The sequence below is a fragment of the Myotis brandtii genome, unplaced genomic scaffold (genome assembly GCF_000412655.1).
Source record: "Myotis brandtii unplaced genomic scaffold, ASM41265v1 scaffold407, whole genome shotgun sequence".
Classification (NCBI taxonomy): Eukaryota; Metazoa; Chordata; class Mammalia; order Chiroptera; family Vespertilionidae; genus Myotis; species Myotis brandtii.
This window is the reverse complement of record NW_005365639.1, coordinates 738,898-758,823: the sequence shown is the minus strand read 5'-3', so window position 1 is coordinate 758,823 and position 19,926 is coordinate 738,898. Positions and strand designations below refer to the sequence as shown.

The 19,926-nt window shown below is 51.0% G+C and overlaps 1 protein-coding gene across 1 annotated transcript in view; it reads right to left on the bottom strand.

The window, feature by feature from the left end:
• Window positions 1–19,926, bottom strand: part of OTOA (otoancorin) — a gene marked incomplete at its 3' end in the record, with an annotated part of 56,992 nt that overhangs the window by 245 nt on the left and 36,821 nt on the right. The window contains exons 19-27 of the mRNA XM_014545416.1: window positions 19,169–19,359; window positions 16,784–16,877; window positions 16,083–16,212; window positions 12,632–12,819; window positions 9,986–10,141; window positions 3,231–3,373; window positions 2,894–3,030; window positions 2,215–2,312; window positions 1–39 (exon numbers count right to left, since the gene is read on the bottom strand). Coding sequence (XP_014400902.1) covers window positions 1–39; window positions 2,215–2,312; window positions 2,894–3,030; window positions 3,231–3,373; window positions 9,986–10,141; window positions 12,632–12,819; window positions 16,083–16,212; window positions 16,784–16,877; window positions 19,169–19,359 — 1,176 coding nt within the window. The remainder of the gene's footprint in view (window positions 40–2,214; window positions 2,313–2,893; window positions 3,031–3,230; window positions 3,374–9,985; window positions 10,142–12,631; window positions 12,820–16,082; window positions 16,213–16,783; window positions 16,878–19,168; window positions 19,360–19,926) is intronic.

Below are 19,926 nucleotides of genomic sequence, written 5' to 3'. Positions count from 1 at the left end.
CTCGGGGCCCAGGGCGGCGATCTGCTGGGCGGAGAGCTCCTGTGGGGGAGGGCAGCGCTCGGGTACCGGGTCGTGCCCGCTTTACAGTTTCTCCTTAAAATCAGGCGCTTTCGCTACCGAAATAAACATTTTCTAAATGCAAAGTTCCAAAAATGCAAACCCAGACTGACTGACCATCAGTAACCATTAAAATAAGCCAAACAAATGCAACGTTGTAGAACTCTAGCCAGGCCTCCTGGCCAACAGGGCGCTGGCGTGCGGCCCGTGAGAGCGGAGGTTAAAGGTGCTATGGAGGCGTTAAAGGCAGTTGAGCTCCAGTGGAGACCCCCCTGAAGTCAGTATCGCTTGCTCTCTCTCTCTCTCTCTCTCTCTCTCTCTCTCTCACACACACACACACACACACACACACACACACACACACACACAGCGTGGCTGCTCCGGCTTCCACCTTGATCTACCATTAACAGTCTGTATCACAAACATTATTTTTCTAATGTTGCTGACTCGCCACCCAGAGGCCAGATTGAACCTCTGGGCCTGCTGCACTGTATTTTACAAAACAAATTCAAAGTGGCTGCCAACATTTAATTCTCGGAGATTTCAGGGAAAGGAAGACCAGCACCTGGGCCCGCGTCACCCCGCCATCACCCCGCACTGCTGTGCCAGAGACGAGCAGCCTCCCCAGGTCCCCGCCACCCACCCGGCCCCCTGCACCCCGGAGGCTCTCTTCCAGGCCCTGCAGACACTGTGCTCGCCCTTCCCCGGGCAGGCCCAGGTGCGCTGGGCCTGCAGCCTAGCCAATGTAGGTGGTCAGTCGGGATTTCTGGAATTAATACCACAGACTGCACTCCATACAAGACCATGAGCAAGCGCTCAGCAACGTGCCAGCATTCAGGACCAAGCTGCCTGCCCAGGCAGACCCCGGGGTGAGGGGGGGTGGGCAGGGGGCTCAATGGCCTCTGGGACTACTCCCCGGAGCAGCCAGGAGCCTGCCCTGCTGGGAGCTGTCCTGGGCATGGGAATGGTTCAGGTCCTGCTTTGTGTCTTGAAATGAACCAATAATGTGGCATCAGGAGTTTGTCTAAGCTCCTTTGTGTGTCTGATCCAGTTGAGGGGGCGGAATGTGCTCCCACTTACCCAGCAGGAACGCCAGGCCAGTCCCCACCAGCGCAGACTGTCCCAGCGCACTCCCCGCAGCAGCGCCTGGGCAGGAAGCAAGGGCCGCTGCCTGCACACCTGCTTCCCTCACCTCAGGTGGTCCAGTTCCACCCTCTAGTGTTTTCCATGGTAGCGTGTCACCTGTCCTACTGCGGCTTTTTAAACACGTTTCTTTAAATCAATTCAAATGTGTTTGCTGAAATGTATTTTTAAAGGAAATATTACCCAGGACCACAACCCCCCATCTCCAACTCTGAAGTCCAAGAAAGTCTGCAAATGGAAAGTTTTTTCTAAAATTTAACACGAACTTACTTGCCAGCTGAGCCTGACCTGAACGCATGTGAAGCCATTTAGAGTCTCTATCTCAATTAGTGTGGCTGGCCAGAAATATCAGTTTCCCAGCAGAAATACCAATGCGTGTGCTTACTGGTGCTTCCCCAGGTACTGCTGGGGCTGTGAAGTCACATACTGTACAGTCAAAGTGATCTTTCTAAAATCTAGAAAATTCTGAATTCTAAAATACACCTGTCCCCAGGGGTTTGGGATAAGGGAATATGAACCTGTCATGTCATTATAAACAGAAAGTCGGTGCCATTTGCTATGAAGAGAATACAACTTTTAAAAAAAATACAACTAGCTCGGCCAGTGTCGCTCAGCAGTTGGGCATCGACCTATGAACCAGGAGGTCACGGTTCATTCCCAGTCGGGGCACATGCCTGGGTAGTGGGCTCCATCCCCAGTGCGGGGCATGCAGGAGGCAGCCAATCCATGATTCTCTCATCACTGATGTTTCTATCTCTCTCTCTCCCTTCCTCTCTGAAATCAATTAAAAAATATATTTTAAAATAAATAAATACAATTAAAACATAAGTTAAACATTTAAGAAAAAACTCTTTTAAAAAATACTGAAATGATCTTTTGACACGTCCATCAGTGGCATGCAGCTCGCCTCTGGCCCCTGAGCAGAAGCCAGCGGTGCCTGCAGAACGCAAGGCCCGCCATCTGCTTCCTGGTGTGATATGAAATGGGGTCAAGCTTAAGAAACGGAGGACCTACTTTGAATATCTCAGCAGGAAGGCATCTGATTGCTGATGGTTGGAAATACGGCATCAAATCCTTGTCGAGCACCCGGAGCTCTTCCTTCGTTAATCCCGCTGGGGAGAAAAAGGAACCACAGGATTTGCTTCAAGACAGCGGAACGCACCTTGTTTTATTAATGATGCTGCAGAAGGTGCAGTCTGCATGGCGGAGGTACGCGTCCCTCCTGCAGAAGGTCCTGAGAGCCCCTCTGGGAACCGTGTCCTAATCAACTCAGAAAAACACCGTGGGTCACATTAGCCCTGATTGGTCTCTTACGGTGAAATGTATACTCAGAAGGCGCATTCTCAGATCCAGTGTAAACCTATTTAGCAGTCAATTCCATCACCTTCTAAACCACTTTTGGGTGCACAAAACCACCAAGAGAGCTTGTTCAAAAGGCAGACTTGCGACCCCATCCTCTGCAACTTCGTGTGCTGACATCCAGGTTTTATGGGAACTATACAGATGTCGCTACACAAGCCCAGGATTCTGTTCCTGTCCCCAGGTCTAAGGTCAGAAAAGGAGAAGGGCAAGGTCAAGGTGACTCTCACCGGCAATAGTTCCGAGTTCCTGCAAGAGTCACCAGTGTGGGGCGTGCAGGAGGCAGCCAATGAATGGTTCTTCTCTCATCACTGATGTTCAAGCTGACTCTCACCGGCAATAGTTCCGAGTTCCTGCAAGTCAGAGCTGGACCACTTGGTGGGATCCCCAAACACAACTTCTGCCTTCCTCTTGAACTCGGCCAAGACATGGGTGCTGCAGGGCAGGGTCCCGATTCTGGCCACCACCAACCTGGTTAAGAGGGAGGGACATCATGTGAGCTTGGGAGTCTCTCCAGCCAAAAAAGGTGTCGGCTCAGCACCAGAAAAGGACCCAGCTAACCCCACCCCGTTTGTGTCCAGAAGGGTGGCCAGACATCAGAAGCAGAGGATCTTGCTGAAGGAACGTCACCCGCCCATCCTTGGCCATTTTGCACACTTTTACTTGGTTACCTGAATTCTGAGATCTGTATAAGTGAGATTTCGGTGACATTCATGGCACACAGAGTTGTGCCAAGTCCTACTAAGTGGAAGCTTTTCAGGTCCTGGATGCGGTAGCCTGAGTCCTCCAGGAACCCTTGCAGGATGGATTTAGCCTAAAAAGTGAAGAGGGGTGGGAGATGAAGTACCCAGGGGTGATCAAGAGGCCTAAGGGGATAACTCAGCAGCCTCCTGGTGGATCCCCCACCCACTCCCAGACCCAGTGCCCATTCCAGCCATGGCGCCCCTGCACCCGGCTGGCCTCCGGGTCTGTGCTCCGGTCTAAGGAAGTGTCTGTAGGCAGAAGTTCTTGCAGCCTCCACCAACATTAAAGGAACTGCCTCCTGGCTTTGCCTCAGTCGCTCATGATCTTCAGAAGCTTGGACACTTAAGTTCTTCTGCACCAGAATCCAAACTTTTCCAATAACTGTTTCCACAGATTTCTGACAAAACCTTACACTCATCTGCCTTTGAGCAGATCCTTGAAGTCTTTCCTGACTATCTGAGCCAGAATGAACCTTTCTTTCTCTAAGGTCCTACATAAGTTTCCCTCACTCTTCAGTTCCAGAGAGCAGCACATCAAATGCTGTGGTGTTGAAAAAACATGGGATCTCTTCAATGAACTTTCCTGTAAGGGGGCTGATGTGTAGGGTCCTTGAAATTCTACACCATGGCCATCCATTGTTTATGACCTTTCTGGGGGGCATTCTGAGTTCCAGGGGTGATCCCATGGCCTGCTCCTGACCAGCTAAGTCATCTCTTAGCTGGACTGCAGTAATTGGTTCTAGATTGGACGTGTGATCCAGTCAAAGCCTACCAGGTCTTTAGCTGGAATAATTAGGAGAGAAAAGCTTTCTTTACTCTGGACTGGACCTGGGAAGGAAAAACACCTGACTCTACTAGAACTCATCACATGGAAAGAACCTGCCTCTAATGAAGCCAACCAAAAGGAAAGCTGGGTCCAAAATGGCGGGAGCCCAGCTGGCATGGCTCAGTGGTTGAGCATCGACCTATGAGCCAGGAGGTCATGGTTCGATTTCGGGTCAGGGCACATGCCCGGGTTGTGGGCTCAGTCACCAGTGTGGGGCGTGCAGGAGGCAGCCAATGAATGGTTCTTCTCTCATCACTGATGTTTCTGTCTTTCTCTCCCTCCCTCTTCCTCTCAGATCAATAAAAATATCTTTTTAAATGGTGGGAGACAGAATCCTAATAATAGTGTTGAAGTCCCTGGATCCAGCCATATCTGAACTCTACACTTGAACTTTGCAGTTATGGCAATCAATAAATTCCTTTTCTTGCTCAAGCCACTTTGAGTTGGGCTTCCTGCCACTTGTAATGAAATGAGCCCTGATAGTATTTGATCTGCCTGCGCTGGCCCTGAGGAAGGATCTGAGTCAATCTACTGGAGAAGAGCTGCGTGAGAAGGTCTGGTGCCCTCAGTGCTTGCGGGGGCCGCCGCAAAGATACAAGAGGACAAGAGCTCACAAGGCAAAGCTGGGGAGGAGACAGCCAAGGACGAGCACCTCTTGGATGGGAGTGAGGATCACAGGGACACCGTGAACGTCCCGTGTTCCTTTAACCTCAGTCCATCCCCCCCGCCCCCCACCAGGAGAATCATGCAGTGTTGAAAGTTCTGGCAATGATTGGGATATTTTTTTAAAATGTGACTTGTAGCAATGGAATTCCAGTGTTCATGTGGCTGTTGCTTTCCCATCTCAAGCAGCCTCCCTCCTTGCTGTTTCTATGAGTGCTTTGTCCACTTGATCCTTCTCACTTATCACAATTTTTTAAATTTTCCACCTTAATCGCTCGGTTTTTTGTCTGTATCACCAAGTAGAACCAATAAAGACACACACCTTACCCAGCCAGTTCACTATTGTATCCCCAGCACCGAGCACAATGCCCGGCACACAGTGGAGAATGGAGAATGAAGGACAGCTGAACAGCGAGCTACAGAAGTTGTCGGCAATGTGTACTCCTGGGAAATGGCATCCGATGCTGCCTCCGTGTGGTGGATTGGCTTCAGGGAGATTTCCCATGTTTCTGTAATGATTGCCAAGCTCACAGTTCCCTGGGGAACTTCAGTGACACCACAATCACACTTCAGTGTCTTTGACTGGCATGTACACGCACCCAAAATAATAGCTAATAATACTGAATGCCTACTGTGTGCCAGCACTTCACCTACCCCGCCTCACCTACTCATCACAGCCACTCCATGAAGTAAGTATGAATATTATCCCTACTTCACAGGGGAGGAAACTGAGGTGCAGAGAGATTAAGTAACTGAGCCCAGGTTGCACAGCTAGTAAATAATAGTCCTAGGATAACACTCGCAGGCGGACCCCAGAGCCTGCCCTCCTGAAGACGTCGGGTCGGAGAAAAGGTAGAGATAGACTCTTTTTATGAGTCTTCACAACCAGGTTTCACTAATTGGTTCGTAGTAATATGTGCTCCCCCAACTATCAGGCATGCCCATTTTAAAATGAAAGTGCAAAAATACAATTGAAATAAAATGACTTGGAAGATGTGGTATTAAATCGTCCTCGCCACTGGAAGCTGGAAAACGCAAGCTCAGCCTGCCCGGTGAGGAGCTAAATCAGTTACTTGAATGACGGGACCAGGGTATCTGTAATGATCCCAGCACAATTAATACTAATACTCTTAGGCAATAATACCCACTGAACAAGGCAGAGCTGTAAGCTCTGATCTCTGTTCATTCGCCAGCTTCTAGAAGAGGTTATTTCTCCTGCTGCTGGTTTTAAGCTGGACTCGCTGTTAATGCAGTTCCGCCTGGTCTATTAATCGAGGACATGCACTTAAGGGTTTGATTGACAGCGAATGGTGAGGAACTGAGCACAAATGATACAAGCAAATATTAGGTTTGCACATTTCTTCAAACATATGGACAAATCTCACTGCGACCTGTGGAAGTTAAAATTGCTGCAAAAGGAAAGAGACACTCTAGCTCCCAAGTTGGGTATGTTTTTCTGCTTTCTCCCAGACTGTGGCTAGGAAGGTTTTGATATCAAAATGTGGAATGGCACTTCTCAAACCAGTCAAAACCAGTTTGTGAGCCGCAGAACCCCAGAACTACGGAATGTCAGAATATTGCTGCAAAAGGAAAGAGACACTCTAGCTCCCAAGTTGGGTATGTTTTTCTGCTTTCTCCCAGACTGTGGCTAGGAAGGTTTTGATATCAAAATGTGGAATGGCACTTCTCAAACCAGTCAAAACCAGTTTGCGAGCCGCAGAACCCCAGAACTACAGAATGTCAGAGTGGAAGGAACCTGATCGCTGCGTCTAACCTTCTCATCTTGCAAATGAGACCATTCAACTGCCAGAAGGAGAAAGTGTAATGATGACGATGCTGACAATGAAAACAACTAATTCTGACTGAACGCTCTATGCCAGGCGTTGTTTGGTGCTTCACATGTATTCGCTCATGGAAGCCTCGTGGCCAGGCCCTCCACATCACCCAGCTCCAGCGGACACAACGCACACCTGTCCTATCTGAGTGGGGCCACTCAGCCTTTCGTGGCACGTGGTCCTGAGCGTGGGGGACACGCCTTGGTTTGCCTGCCCTGCATCCATTCTCTCTCTGTTGACACCATGCCTTTGGCAAAGCACTCAGTATTGATTCCCTCTTGCTGCTCTAACTACTTACCACAAATGCAGTGGTTAACACAACACACACGTATTCTATCACAGTCCCTGGGCTACTAAGTCCTCAAGTGGGTCGGAGGGCGTTCTTCCTGGAGCCTAGAGAGAAGTCCTCCCCTTGCCTCTGGCTTCCACCCCGCAGCCAGCAGCACCGCACCTCAGGTCTCTGTCCTCCGCTTCCACCATCACGCCCTCTGTCTGCGGCCCTCCTGCCTCCGTTTAAGAGAACACTTATGATCACATTGGGCTCACCGGACAATCCAGGGTAACTCCCCATCTCAAGGTCCTTAAATTAATCACATCTGCAAAGTGCTTTGCCACACAAGCTAACATATTCACGGGTTCTAGGGATCAGGACCCAGACACCTTTGGGGACCTGGATGAAGCCTACCATACACCCACCCCACTCTCAGTTCATCTGGACATGGGGAGATGGAGCCACACCCTGGCCAGCGGCATATTCTACCCCTGACCACAGCGGCTGTCAGGAGAGGCAGTCACATGAGAGAGTCAATGCTGGGACTTTTTCTTTTTACATATACTAGAGGCCCAGTGCACAAATTTGTGCACCAGTGGGGTTCAGCCAGCCTGTCCTGATCGGGGCCAATAGGGCAGGGCCGGCCAGGGGGAGGGGCCGCAGGCTGTTGGCGGGCTGGCTCCACCCCCTGATCGAACTCTGGTCAAACTCCCAGTCGAGGGGACAATTTGCATATTACCCTTTTATTATATAGGACTAGTGTCCCAATGCATGGATTTGTGCACATTGAAAGGAAATTAACTAGAAGAAATATTTTAATATCGCTATTTTCCCTTTCTCTATAATAGACGTGTCAACCAAATTCATGATCAACAATGACAGACCGAAACACACACGTGCAATTGGCGCCAGTGAGAGCTTTACATGTATCACTCATGTGTGAGTAAACTTAGCCATATATATATATATATAAACTTGCTTAATTAGACCTGCTTTCTGATTTAGCTAAACTTTTTCTAGCCCAGTGAAGCAACCCAACTTCTCTTTCAGGTAATTGTCAGCAACACAGCAGTAAATATCAACATGATGTAGATTATTATTGTAGATAATGCAGGGAGAACAAAGGATAAAATATTTAACTGCAGCAGTGTTTGACTATATTCTGTGCAGTGAGAAAACCTGAAGTCATTTTAAGGTCCACCATTTCTTACTTCTTTTCAGTCGGGTCAAGTTTCTAAACTTTCTAAATCTCCATTTTCCAGCTAATGAAAAGAAAATAGGATTCTACCGAGTTTCCTATCTACCTACTCCAGGACTTCTGTGAGGATCAAATGATATGAGGCACAGGAAAATGCTTCATATACATTTGGTTAAATTGTAAAATGTTTGCACCTGGCTATAAAGCAAGCTAGATTCCTGGGCTGAAGAAACTCCAAGGAGGCTAGTCGCTAGGGAGAGGAAGCCGGGCGTTGCTACATGACGTCATTACCCGGTGCCCACAGTGACTGTTTCGGGCTGGGCTGGGCTGTGGGCCGCATTTTGCACCATGGGGTCTTGGCAGCGTTGGCTGCAATTTGGAGAGGTGTCACTCCAGGGTGGTGGCGGGGCCTGTGTCCCACTTAGGGGAAGCCGAGTGTTGGTTTGTTGGTACCAGGTCCATGGTGCCGTTTATTTTTAAATGGCCAGTGTGTGTCATGGCAGCTCCTGTGTTGAGCATCTGCCCCCTAGCCGGCAGGGGGGCAGTTGGAGGCAACCAGGCTGGCAGGGGGTTAGTTAGGGAGCAACCAGGCCAGTAGGGGGGCAGGTAGGGGGCGATCCGTGTGCATGATAGCTACCTGTCATGATGAGAGAGAATCATGGATCGGCTGCCTCCTGCACACCCCCCACTGGGGATCGAGCCCACAGCCTAAGCATGTGCCCTTGACTGGAATCAAACCCAGGACCCTTCAGTCCCTGGGCTGACACTCTATCCACTGAGCCAACCCGGCCAGGGCAATGCTTGGACTTTTTCGAAGACTGATGAGGAAGGGTAGTTTTTGTGGGTTGTTAATTAGATCATGTGTAAGCCTAGTGCTAAAGATGACCCTGAGAATGAGATAACACAGCGGCGGAGACCCCCTCGCTAGCAATACATTAACTTCCCTCGCAATTGAAACAAATTCTGGAGAGAACTTCTTTAGCACATGAAGGATTAACTGACACAGGACTCGCCCTCCAACAAAAAAAACAACAAGAAAACTGAACAAATCATATAAAAGGACTGTCTTCAGATGTTGGACAACAAGCAGCACTGGACTATAATCCTAAGAAAAGGAAAGCAAGTAAGGTGAGCCCTAAAACTGCCCTTGTTCACTGCCCAAAGGCCATTTCCAGGCCGTGGAGCAGGGAAGAGAATCCAAACACGCCCAGTGGTCCAGCTTAGTTGAGGATACGGAGATCTCGTTTGGAGAGGTCAGGGCACCTATAATTGGCGAGGAAAGCCCTGCACAGACAGCTCACTCCAGAGATCTGCAGGGAGGTCTTCTCAAGTCACCTGAGTACTGATCTACACAGGCAGGAAGCAAAACTCCACGTAAATATCAGGACGAGGCATCAGAACGCAGTGGGCTGGACAATTCTCAGGGCTCATATGGAGCTGGAGAGAGTCCACATTCCCACCAGCCTGACGAGAGAGGTCTTGAAATACACAGAGCGGTATTAGGCACTCTTCTCAGAACCATGTCGCAGTCATGGGGATAACTAACCGCAAAATGAAAGTCACTCTACACTTACCCTAGTCAACTTCAAAAGGAAGGCCCCCAAGTCAAACTGATCTAAGGTCATTTAAATGTGTGGCAGAACAAAGCCCCGTACTCGTCAAAGGAGTATAACTAAATCGAGCACTCAAAACTATAAAACTCACAGTGCCCACCAGCCAGTCAAAATTATTCTGCTTGCATATAAGAAAACATGGCTCATAATTAGGAGAAAAATAACTCCATAAAAACAGATTCAAAATGACAGTGATGATGGAGTATTTGAAAGATCCAGGCCTGGACGGGGTGGCTTGGTTTGTTGGGCACCGTCCTGTGCAGCAACATCTACCTACCTGTCCGGGGGTCCATTCTGACTGCTGGCTCAGGGAAGCCACGGTGTCGATGGAGCGGAGGTCCAGCTGCTCCAGCTCACTCTCGTTAAGAGCCAGAGCAATGCGGCCCAGCGAGACGACATGGTGTTCTCTCCAGTAAGCAGGCGTGTCCCAGACCTTCCGAGGGAAAGAAGCCAGCTTAGACTGAGCTTCACTGACAGTATTTAAAACAGACATAGGGTAAACCTCTTTAATATATAAACTTTTTTGTGAATCATTAAGAAAAAGATGATTACATTTGTTTTAAAAATAGGCAAAAGATATGAACAGAAAATTGCTAAAAGAATAAATAAACAGCCCTGACTGGTTTGGCTCAGTGGATAGAGCGTCGGCCTGCGGACGCAAGGGCCCCAGGTTCGATTACGGTCAAGGGCATGTACCTTGGTTGCGGGCACATCCCTTCCTCTCTGTAAAAAATCAGTAATATATATATATTTTTTAAAAAAAGAATAAATAAACATATGAGGGGAAATTCCCTCTCAGTCATAACTTTTTAAAATGTACATTAATAACAATCAAAGAACACCATGTAGGCTGATGATACTGATAAGGAGTAAAAAGAATGAGCATTTATTGGTGCTGGTCAGTGCACTCCCACAGGGGGAGCACCGCTCAGCCATAAGCAGGGCTCACGGCTGGCAAGCACAGCGGCGGTGGCAGGAGCCTCTCATGCCTCTGCGGCAGCGCTAAGGATGTCCAACTGACGGCTTAGGCCTAAGCCGTCAGTCAGACATCCCCCGAGGTCTCCCAGACTGCGAGAGGGCACAGGCCAGGCTGAGGGACACCCCTCCCCCCCCCCACCAACTGCATGAATTTTGTGCACCAGGCCTCTAGTATATAAAAAAAGTTTTAAAAATATTTATACTCTTTTACTCAGAAATTCTATCTCTGGAAATTTAACCTAAGTAAATAATGAGACAAGTACCCAAAGAAATATGTGTAAATATGGACCTTGAGGCATTAAAAATATAAACAATCTAAAAGTCTACCAATTACACTCAGCTGGTGTTGAGTGTCAACCTATGAACCAGGAGGTCACTGTTTGATTCCTGGTCAAGGCACATGACTTGGTGTGCAGGAGGCAGCCAGTCAATGATTCTTTCTCATCATTGATGTTTTTATCTCTCTCTCCCTCTTCCTTCCTCTCTGAAATCAATAGAAATATATTTTAAAAAATAATAAAGTCTACTAATTAGCTAAATAAATAAGAACCAGTCATAAAATAAAATATTATATAGCTTTTTAAAATACGGACATAAATTTATATTTCTGATGTGGAAAATACACATTGTATAGTGTTGGGTGTGGGCTGATGTTATTGAATAGTAGGTAAGTGTGATACTATTTTTTAGTATGAAATAGTAAATATATTTTACATATACTAGTATACACAGAAATCTAGTTAGCTCCAGGTGAATATACCAAAATATTAACAGTGCTTATCTCTAGCTGAGAGATTATGACTAATCTTCTTTCTTATTTTCTGACTTTTCTGTAATCCTATATAACAATGGTTCTCAACCTTCTGGCCCTTTAAATACAGTTCCTCATGTTGTGACTCAACCATAAAATTATTTATGTTGCTACTTCATAACTGTAATGTTGCTACTGTTATGAATCGTAATGTAAATATCTGATATGCAGGATGGTCTTAGGCAACCCCTGTGAAAGGGTCATTCGACCGCCAAAGGGGTCGCGACCCACAGGTTGAGAACCGGTGTTATATAATAAAACCCTAATATGCAAATCGACCGAACGGAGGAACGACTGGTCGCTATGATGTGCACTGACCACCAGGGAGCAGATGCTCAATGCAGGAGCTGCCCCCTGGGGGTCAGTGCGCTCCCACAGGGGGAGTGCCACTCAGCCAGAAGCCGGGCTCACAGTTGTCGAGCGCAGCAGCAGTGGCAGGAGCCTCTCCTGCCTCTGAGGCAGTGCTAAGGAGCAGCAAGCGGACCTAAGCCGGCAGGCGGACATCCCCTGAGGGGTCCTGGACTGCGAGAGGGCACAGGCAGGCTGAGGGACCCCCTCCCCAGTGCATGAATGCTGTGCACCGGGCCTCTAGTAATATATTCTACAACTCTCCTAACAGCTGAAACAATAAAAATGGCAAACTTCTGGTTCTCTTCAGCTGGGGCTCTTTCTCCTAACAGCTGAAACAATAAAAATGGCAAACTTCTTCTGGTTCTCTTCAGCTGGGGCTCTGGGGGAGGAAGAAAAAGAGCACCTCCTAGAAACCATCCTGTTCAGGCCCAGACCACACACAGGATGGGTTCACCCACAGATGGGGTTTACACAGATGGGGTTCACCCTCAGGATGGGGCTCACCCGCGAATGGGGCTCACCCTCGAATGGGGTTCACTACAGGTGGGGTTCACCCACAGGATGGGTTCCCCCATAATGGGGTTCACAGAGCGCCCACTGGACAGTCTTTGCTCAGCCTGGGGAGGAAACTGAGGTACAGAGGGGAGGCCTGGATCCTTCACGCAGTGAAATTGCAACAAGAAAACAGGTGACGCTCCTTGCTGGCTCGGCGCTCCGTGGCAGACCCACTGGGCGCGTGGTGGTGGGTTTTCCTTGTTAACATCCCTCCCAGGTGGACTGTACCTGGATCGCCTTCTCCTTTAGGGCGGTCAGCTGAGGCCGGAGGAAGCCCCGAACGGCCCCCAGAAGCTCCACGCTCCTGAGGAACGTGGCTTCCTCCAGGCAGCGCAGGTCCTGGGGGGCCCAGCAGGCATTGGCTTCGGCCAACTTGAAGATGTCCTCGGAAGAGGGAGCCTCAACTCCATGGCAACCTGAGACGGACGGGGAGACACAGGGGCGGGGGAGGGGGGGGGAAGCAGCTCAGGAAATGGAGTGTTTCTGTGCTGACATGAGTAATGCTACTGTCGGCTCCATCCCCGAGAGCCAATGCAATGGAGGAGCTGACAGCAGGGAACAGGGACCGTTTGAGCCCCACTTCTGCCATTTCTCGCTAATTACCTGGTAACAAAATCATGAAAATGCCAATGTTTTGCACAGCCACATGCACCCAGTAGTTTTGCTGCATCACAGCTAGACTGCAAACTGCCCTGAGGGCAGCAGGAGCTGCTGGTGAAGATCCTGGTTGCAAATTCAAACCCAAAGCTACTTAACCCTCCGTACCTGCTTCCTCCACAGACAACGAGGGGAAGTCACCCTGTCAGACTCTTGTGAGGACTCCGCGTTATCACCCACAAAGCACGTGGTGTCAGGGAGGCAGTGAGCACTCAGTACACACTTCTATTATTAACGCCACCTGCCACCACCCATCCATTTGAGTTTAAAACCCAGAGTTAAGGGTTTCAGAATATGAGAAAGGACCACTCCTAAGAGTGGGGCGGGAGGATGACTTGCCCTCCATAAAAACCGTGGAGGGGCTGAGGCCTTCCGTCCCAGGGAGGAGAAGTGGGCTGTGGCTTTGTTGCAGCAGCAGAAACCACCATCTCACTCTGAACAGCTGAAATCCTGCCTGGTAAACCAGCTACCAAACTCAACACGGAGATGAGAGACTGTGGCCCAGAGGTGCCCACCAGGGAGACAACCCACCGCTCCTTGTCTTAAAAGCAACCCTGGACGCCCGATGCTGACAAGACGCCAGCACCAGCCCCACCCGGCGCTTCCCACGCCTGTGCCACTCCCCTCTCGGGGCATCTGCAATGCAAATTCGCTGGATTCCAACCAAGAGGTGGAACTGGACCAGGTCAGGGGCACTGTGTGCAGCCCTCAAACATTGTTATCCTAACCCACTCGGAGGGGACAGAAGACCCACCCTCCTGGCTGCCCTCCCCCGCCCCAGGGAAAACAGGTGGGGGGTGGGGGAGAGTGGGGACCCAGAGGACCAGAACGGCCAGCAGTGCGACCAGAGCTGTCCCGCCACTGCATTCCGGGCACAGGACAGGTGCGCAGCATGTATTTGTTGAACGAATCGGCACACACGCAGGTTAACTGAAATGAAGCCAAGTCATAACCCTGCTAAGCCACCAGCTGCTATAAGCACAGCGGCAGTTCACCCAGAAGCCCTGCTGGCAGCTCAGACCACGCACTGAGCCGCGTCCTCCCGTGTGCAGACGAGGAGTGTTGCAACCTGACCTCTGGCTGCGAGGCTCTGAGGACAGCGGTGAACTCCCCCGTATTGGGGGACACACCCAAGAGCTGCCACTTACTGACGCTGTGACTGTGGCCGCATCTCTTCGTCTCTCCAAACCTCCATTTCCTCGGGGAGAACATGGGAGCGATCACTGTGCCCACCTCACAGGGCAGGGGAGGGTGAGACAGCACGAGGAGGGGCGGCCTCCCCGGGAAACATAAATCAGGTGGGACCGCTCTCTGCTGGACACCGGAGCCCCTCCCCGGGGTGAGAGGTCCGATCGCTCTCTGCTGGACACCGGAGCCCCTTCCCAGGGTGAGAGGTCGGATCGCTCTCTGCTGGACGCCGGAGCCCCTCCCCAGGGTGAGAGGTCCGATCGCTCTCTGCTGGGCACCCGGAGCCCCTCCCCAGGGTGAGAGGTCCGATCGCTCTCTGCTGGGCGCCCGGAGCTCCTCCCCGGGGTGAGAGGTCCGATCGCTCCTGCTGGACGGCCCGGAGCCCCTCCCCAGGGTGAGAGGGGGGATCGCTCTCTGCTGGACGCCCGGAGGGAGCCCCTCCCCAGGGTGAGAGGGGGGATCGCTCTCTGCTGGACGCCCGGAGGGAGCCCCTCCCCAGGGTGAGAGGGGGGATCGCTCTCTGCTGGACGCCCGGAGGGAGCCCCTCCCCAGGGTGAGAGGGGGGATCGCTCTCTGCTGGACGCCCGGAGGGAGCCCCTCCCCAGGGTGAGAGGGGGGATCGCTCTCTGCTGGACGCCCGGAGGGAGCCCCTCCCCAGGGTGAGAGGGGGGATCGCTCTCTGCTGGACGCCCGGAGGGAGCCCCTCCCCAGGGTGAGAGGGGGGATCGCTCTCTGCTGGACGCCCGGAGGGAGCCCCTCTCTTCGTCTCTCCAAACCTCCATTTCCTCGGGGAGAACATGGGAGCGATCACTGTGCCCACCTCACAGGGCAGGGGAGGGTGAGACAGCACGAGGAGGGGCGGCCTCCCCGGGAAACATAAATCAGGTGGGACCGCTCTCTGCTGGACGCCCGGAGGGAGCCCCTCCCCAGGGCGCGGCCCAGGGCTCAGGCCTCTCGCCAAGGCCCCGAGGGCAGGCCGGTGTCACCCCTCCCCGTCACCGTCCTTCCGCCTGGAACACTCTAAAGCCCAATGTCACGGCCCCTCCCACATCCCCTCAGGTCTCTACTCGAGTGTCAGGGTCTCACTGAAACGTCCCTTTCAAATGACAGTCCCACCCATACTCCCTGACCCCTTCCCTTGGTTTATTTTCCTTCGCGGCACTTAGCACCACTCAACATAGGACTGCGTCATTTACTGTCTGGCTACCCCCAAAACATTTGAACGTGAAATCAATAAAAGTACATTTTTTAAATAAAAACACCTAACACTCCCTGAGCATGTCCTATATGCCAGGCTCCGTGGGAACATGTTAGAGGTTTAAACCCATTAGTCCTCACACAAGCATGTCGAACTCATGGCCCGCAGGCCGCATAATAAACGAGGCATGCGGCCCGCCGGCCGCGAGTTTGACATGCTTTACTCAGGTTTACTACGGTAGGAACTTGTACTGTGCCGTTTTACAGAGGACGAACACTGAGGCACCGGGAAGTTAAAAAGCTAACCCAGATCACACAGTCAGCACGCAGCAGACCCAGGGTTCAAACCCAGCCAGCCTGGCCCAGCACTGCAAACAGCCTCTCAGCCCCTGGGGCCCTGAAGCAGCCGTAGTGAAATGCGGTTGCCCGCGTCCACCAGGAACTACGGCCGGGTCTGGACGCAGCCGTGCCTTCAAGTCACTACATAAGGGGGGTCGGTTGGTGTGTGGATTCTTGCCACCCTGTTGCTTTGCAATCATTTCACCAGTCCAGTCCCCCAGAGAGGAGGCCTCTTGATGCCAGCGACTCCGCTGAAACTCTCGTGCATGGCACGGGCTCAGGCACCCCGTTCACTCACCAGGGCTGGGGGCAGCGCCAGGGCCCCTCTCACTGCTGTTCCGAACAGATTCAAAGACAGCCCAGAGGAATTCTTTGGGGAGCAAGATCCCGACCATCTTGGAAGCTGCTTGCTGAAGGATATCAGGAAACTGTGTGAGGTAGAGAAGGTGAATGAGGAAGAACAATACTAAAGCGCAGTAAACACAAACTGAAGCAGGGTAAGCTACGCCAGGACTTACTGGCTCCGGTTTTCCTTCCCTCTTAGCAGCTTCTCTCATAAATTTAACCCCAGCCCAACTAACCTGGTTTCTACAAAGGATCATATAAAACAACACTCAACCTCTGTAATAACTCAACAAATGTTCAATAATGTAAGTGTACGCCATTCACACAGGCTGGCGTGTGTGTGCACATGGCACCAGTGCATGCAGACCTGGAACAAGCATGCGTGTAGAAAGAGCAGAGCGATAGCTAATCACAGCCGGCAGGCTGCGCGCCCGCGAGAGGGCACATGGAGGGGTCGGAGCTCAGGCAGCGATGGCCGCACTCCCTCGTCCTGCACCTCAGCGTCCTGGGGTGGAGCTGCCAACATCTGAGCCCTTGGGGCAGGGAGCAAGTTCCAGAAAACAAACTGGCAGCAAACCCAGGGGAGTGTGACGGGCCACACTGTCTCTCCCCTTCAGACCCCTCCAGCCTCCGAACAAGCGAACACAGAGGTACCTTTGCGGCAACAGAGCTTAATTCATCTCCTGAGAAAAGTACTAGGAAGGGTCCCAAGTCCTTCGTCGTCTCGGCCGTCCAGTTCTGAGGGGGTCTAAGAAGAGATAATCAGCAATAAATTGGAAGCCGTGCTGTTGTCCTTGTCCCCAGCAGCCTTTCTTTCAGAAATAGACTATCTTCCTGTGTGGAGAGACGGTCAATCACATGGGCCCACTTCCCTGGCCAAGCCAATGTGCATGTGATGCAGGCTGACCAATCAGAACCATCCCTAGGAATTTTGATGGAACTACTAAAGAAGCTCTCTCTCTCTTTCTTCTGGTATCTGGAGTAGTAAAAAGGATATTGGAGGCCACTCCTATCACCAGTGGCGATAATAAAACCACACCCAAGAACACAGAGCTGAGTGATAGGAGAAAAATTCCTGATGATACCATTTGAGCTCCTGGATCCAACCATGCCTGAAGTCCATCCCTGCAGTTTTCCATTACATTCAATTTCTGAACTCAACAAATTCCCATTTGTAGCTTGAATTGAATTATTAAATTTCAGTCATTTCCTTCCCCCGCTTCTTCAATAGAACAGTAATGATCTATGTGTTTCTTTAAATTGCTATAAGAGTCTTCCCTTATAACTAGACAAAATGTCCTCTTGAAGTTGTCAGGATACTGACAGCACTAATACAGAATCCACTGTTGTTTGTACAGAGACCACAACTGTCTACAGTAAAGTGTCTCACACCATATTTGGTGGCATTTCTAGGAGGGCTGCCCAGTTAGTAGCGATAACCCCTCTCTTAGGCCTACGCAAGCCAACCCTGGCCAAAAAGCTCCCCCTTATCTCTTAGATCAGCGGTTCTCAACCTGTGGGTCGTGACCCCTTTGGGGTCGAATGACCCTTTCACAAGGGCAGCCTAAGATCATCAGAAAACACATATATAATTACATATTGTTTTTGTGATTAATCACTATACTTTAATTATGTTCAATTTGTAACAATGAAATTGAGGGGCGCCACAACATGAGGAACTGTATTAAGGGGTCGCGGCATTAGGAAGGTTGAGAACCACTGTCTTAGATTAAAAATACTAGTATTATTCCAGCCCTAGCTGGTTTGCTCAGTGGATAGAGCACCAGCCCACGGACTCAAGAGTCCCGGGTTCGATTCCAGTCAAGGACACCTACTTCGGTTGCAGGCTCAATCCTTGACCCTGGTCAGGAAGCGAGTGCAGAGGCAACCAATTGATGTCTTTCTCTCACATCAATGTCTCTCTCTCTCGGTCTCTCCATCTCCCTTCCATTCTGTCCAAAAATCAATGGAAAAATATTCTCGGTGAGGATTAACAATATGTGTGTGTGTGTGTGTGTGTGTGTGTGTGTGCCTAATATGCTAAGTATCCGACCGTTCATTCAACCGTTCGACCAGTCACTATGATGTGCACTGACCACCAGGGGGCAGACCCTCCGACCGATAAGTGAGCTTTGCTGCTGGGGTCGGGCCAATAAGGACTGGGCGAGTCGGGCTGGACACGCCCTGGAGCCAACCTCCCGTGGTCCCTCCCCAGGCTCTAAAATATTTCTTCTAATTAATTTCCTTTCAATGTGCAAAATTTGTGCACCCAGCCTCTAATATATATATATAATCCCACTAGACCTTAGCTCCGTGAGGACAGGAACCACACCCATCTCATGAACTGCCACATCTTTGGTTCTAACAGTAGCACAGTTGCCACATACTCAGTACTGTGTGCTGGGCACTGCTGTAATACTTTGTATGCATTAACTCAGTTCCTCATCACACCAGTCCTATGGGGACTGTCACTGCCCCATTCTACAGATGTGAAAAGAAATTTGGTAAATTTTCCCAGGTCACACAGGCAGTGGATGATAGAAACAAAATTTTAACCCAAGGAGTCTTGCTCCCAACTCCATACTCTTAACTCTATATAATAGTACAGTGCCTGGGATACAGCCATTTCTTCAAAAACATTTGTTGTCTAACCATTGACTGATGGCTAGGCCCTACTCCACTATCTGACCAAATTTCAGATGGGAAAAAACAGTTCTGTTTTCCCAGGGAATTCTCGCTCACTGAGAGTGACAATACCTCGATTATTTATATCATCACCGTTGTCATTATTATTATGTCATAACAACAACGCTTTCCCTTTCCGTATGCCAAGATGTGTGGGGACAGCCATGTGAGGCCTGAAAGCAGCTACCATGGTTCTCACTTTACAGGGAGTCTGAGGCCAAAAGAAGACCAATTGGCAGAATAAATGCAAGTGTCCTCATCCTAGGCAAGAGACTCTCTGTCTGAGGGCCGGAGGGCCGGGCTCGTGCCCCTTTGCCAGCCAGGCCCACCTGCAGCGGCGCCCGACCTGCTCACCCGTGCTGCTCCAGCAGCCGCAGCCTCACCGCAGCCCTCTGCTCGGGGATCAGCTCTGGGCAGGCTCTGAGGCCGTGCAGGGCCGTGGCCCAGGCCCTGGGGGATACTCCGTGCTGGATGATGGCCGCCGGCAAGTGGCAGAGCAGGTTGCCCACGATGTCCACGGTGTACTCGTCGGCAATGGAGTTGTTCTGAAACCGACACGCGGCGCCATGGCAGGACCCAGCGGGGCCCCACATGGTGACCCCTTAAAATCACCTCCCACCCCCAAACCTCAACAAGCCCTGGGATCTGTCCCACCCACCCTGCCATGGACCAGTGCAGAGAGCCCGGGGCCTGACCTTGCCCCGGAAGGCCTGAGTTACCCCTGGGAGACCCAGGGGAGCCGTGTGGACAGAGGCCTGGCACGGGGTGAATGGGGTGAATGAGGGCTGCCATCTTCCGTTGCTCTAAGGACACCCCAGAGCTGGAACCATGTGACAATAGGACGGGAACAAGAAAAGCAGCAGCAAGTGTGTGTGGCCCTGGAAGGCCTTCAGGGCTCTTTCTCCCCGTGACAGGCAGAGCGGGCGTTTCCTGGGTGCCCGCTATGCCGGGCCCATGCTAGTGTTTGCAGGTCTTGGTCCACATTCATCTCCAGAGTAACTGTAAGACGTAACTGCTAATAACATCCCCTTTAAAGACGAAGGAACTGCCAGCTGGCGGCAGGGCCGGTCCCGCTGGGCTTGGGTGATGAACAGCACCTCGCCGATGCCGGG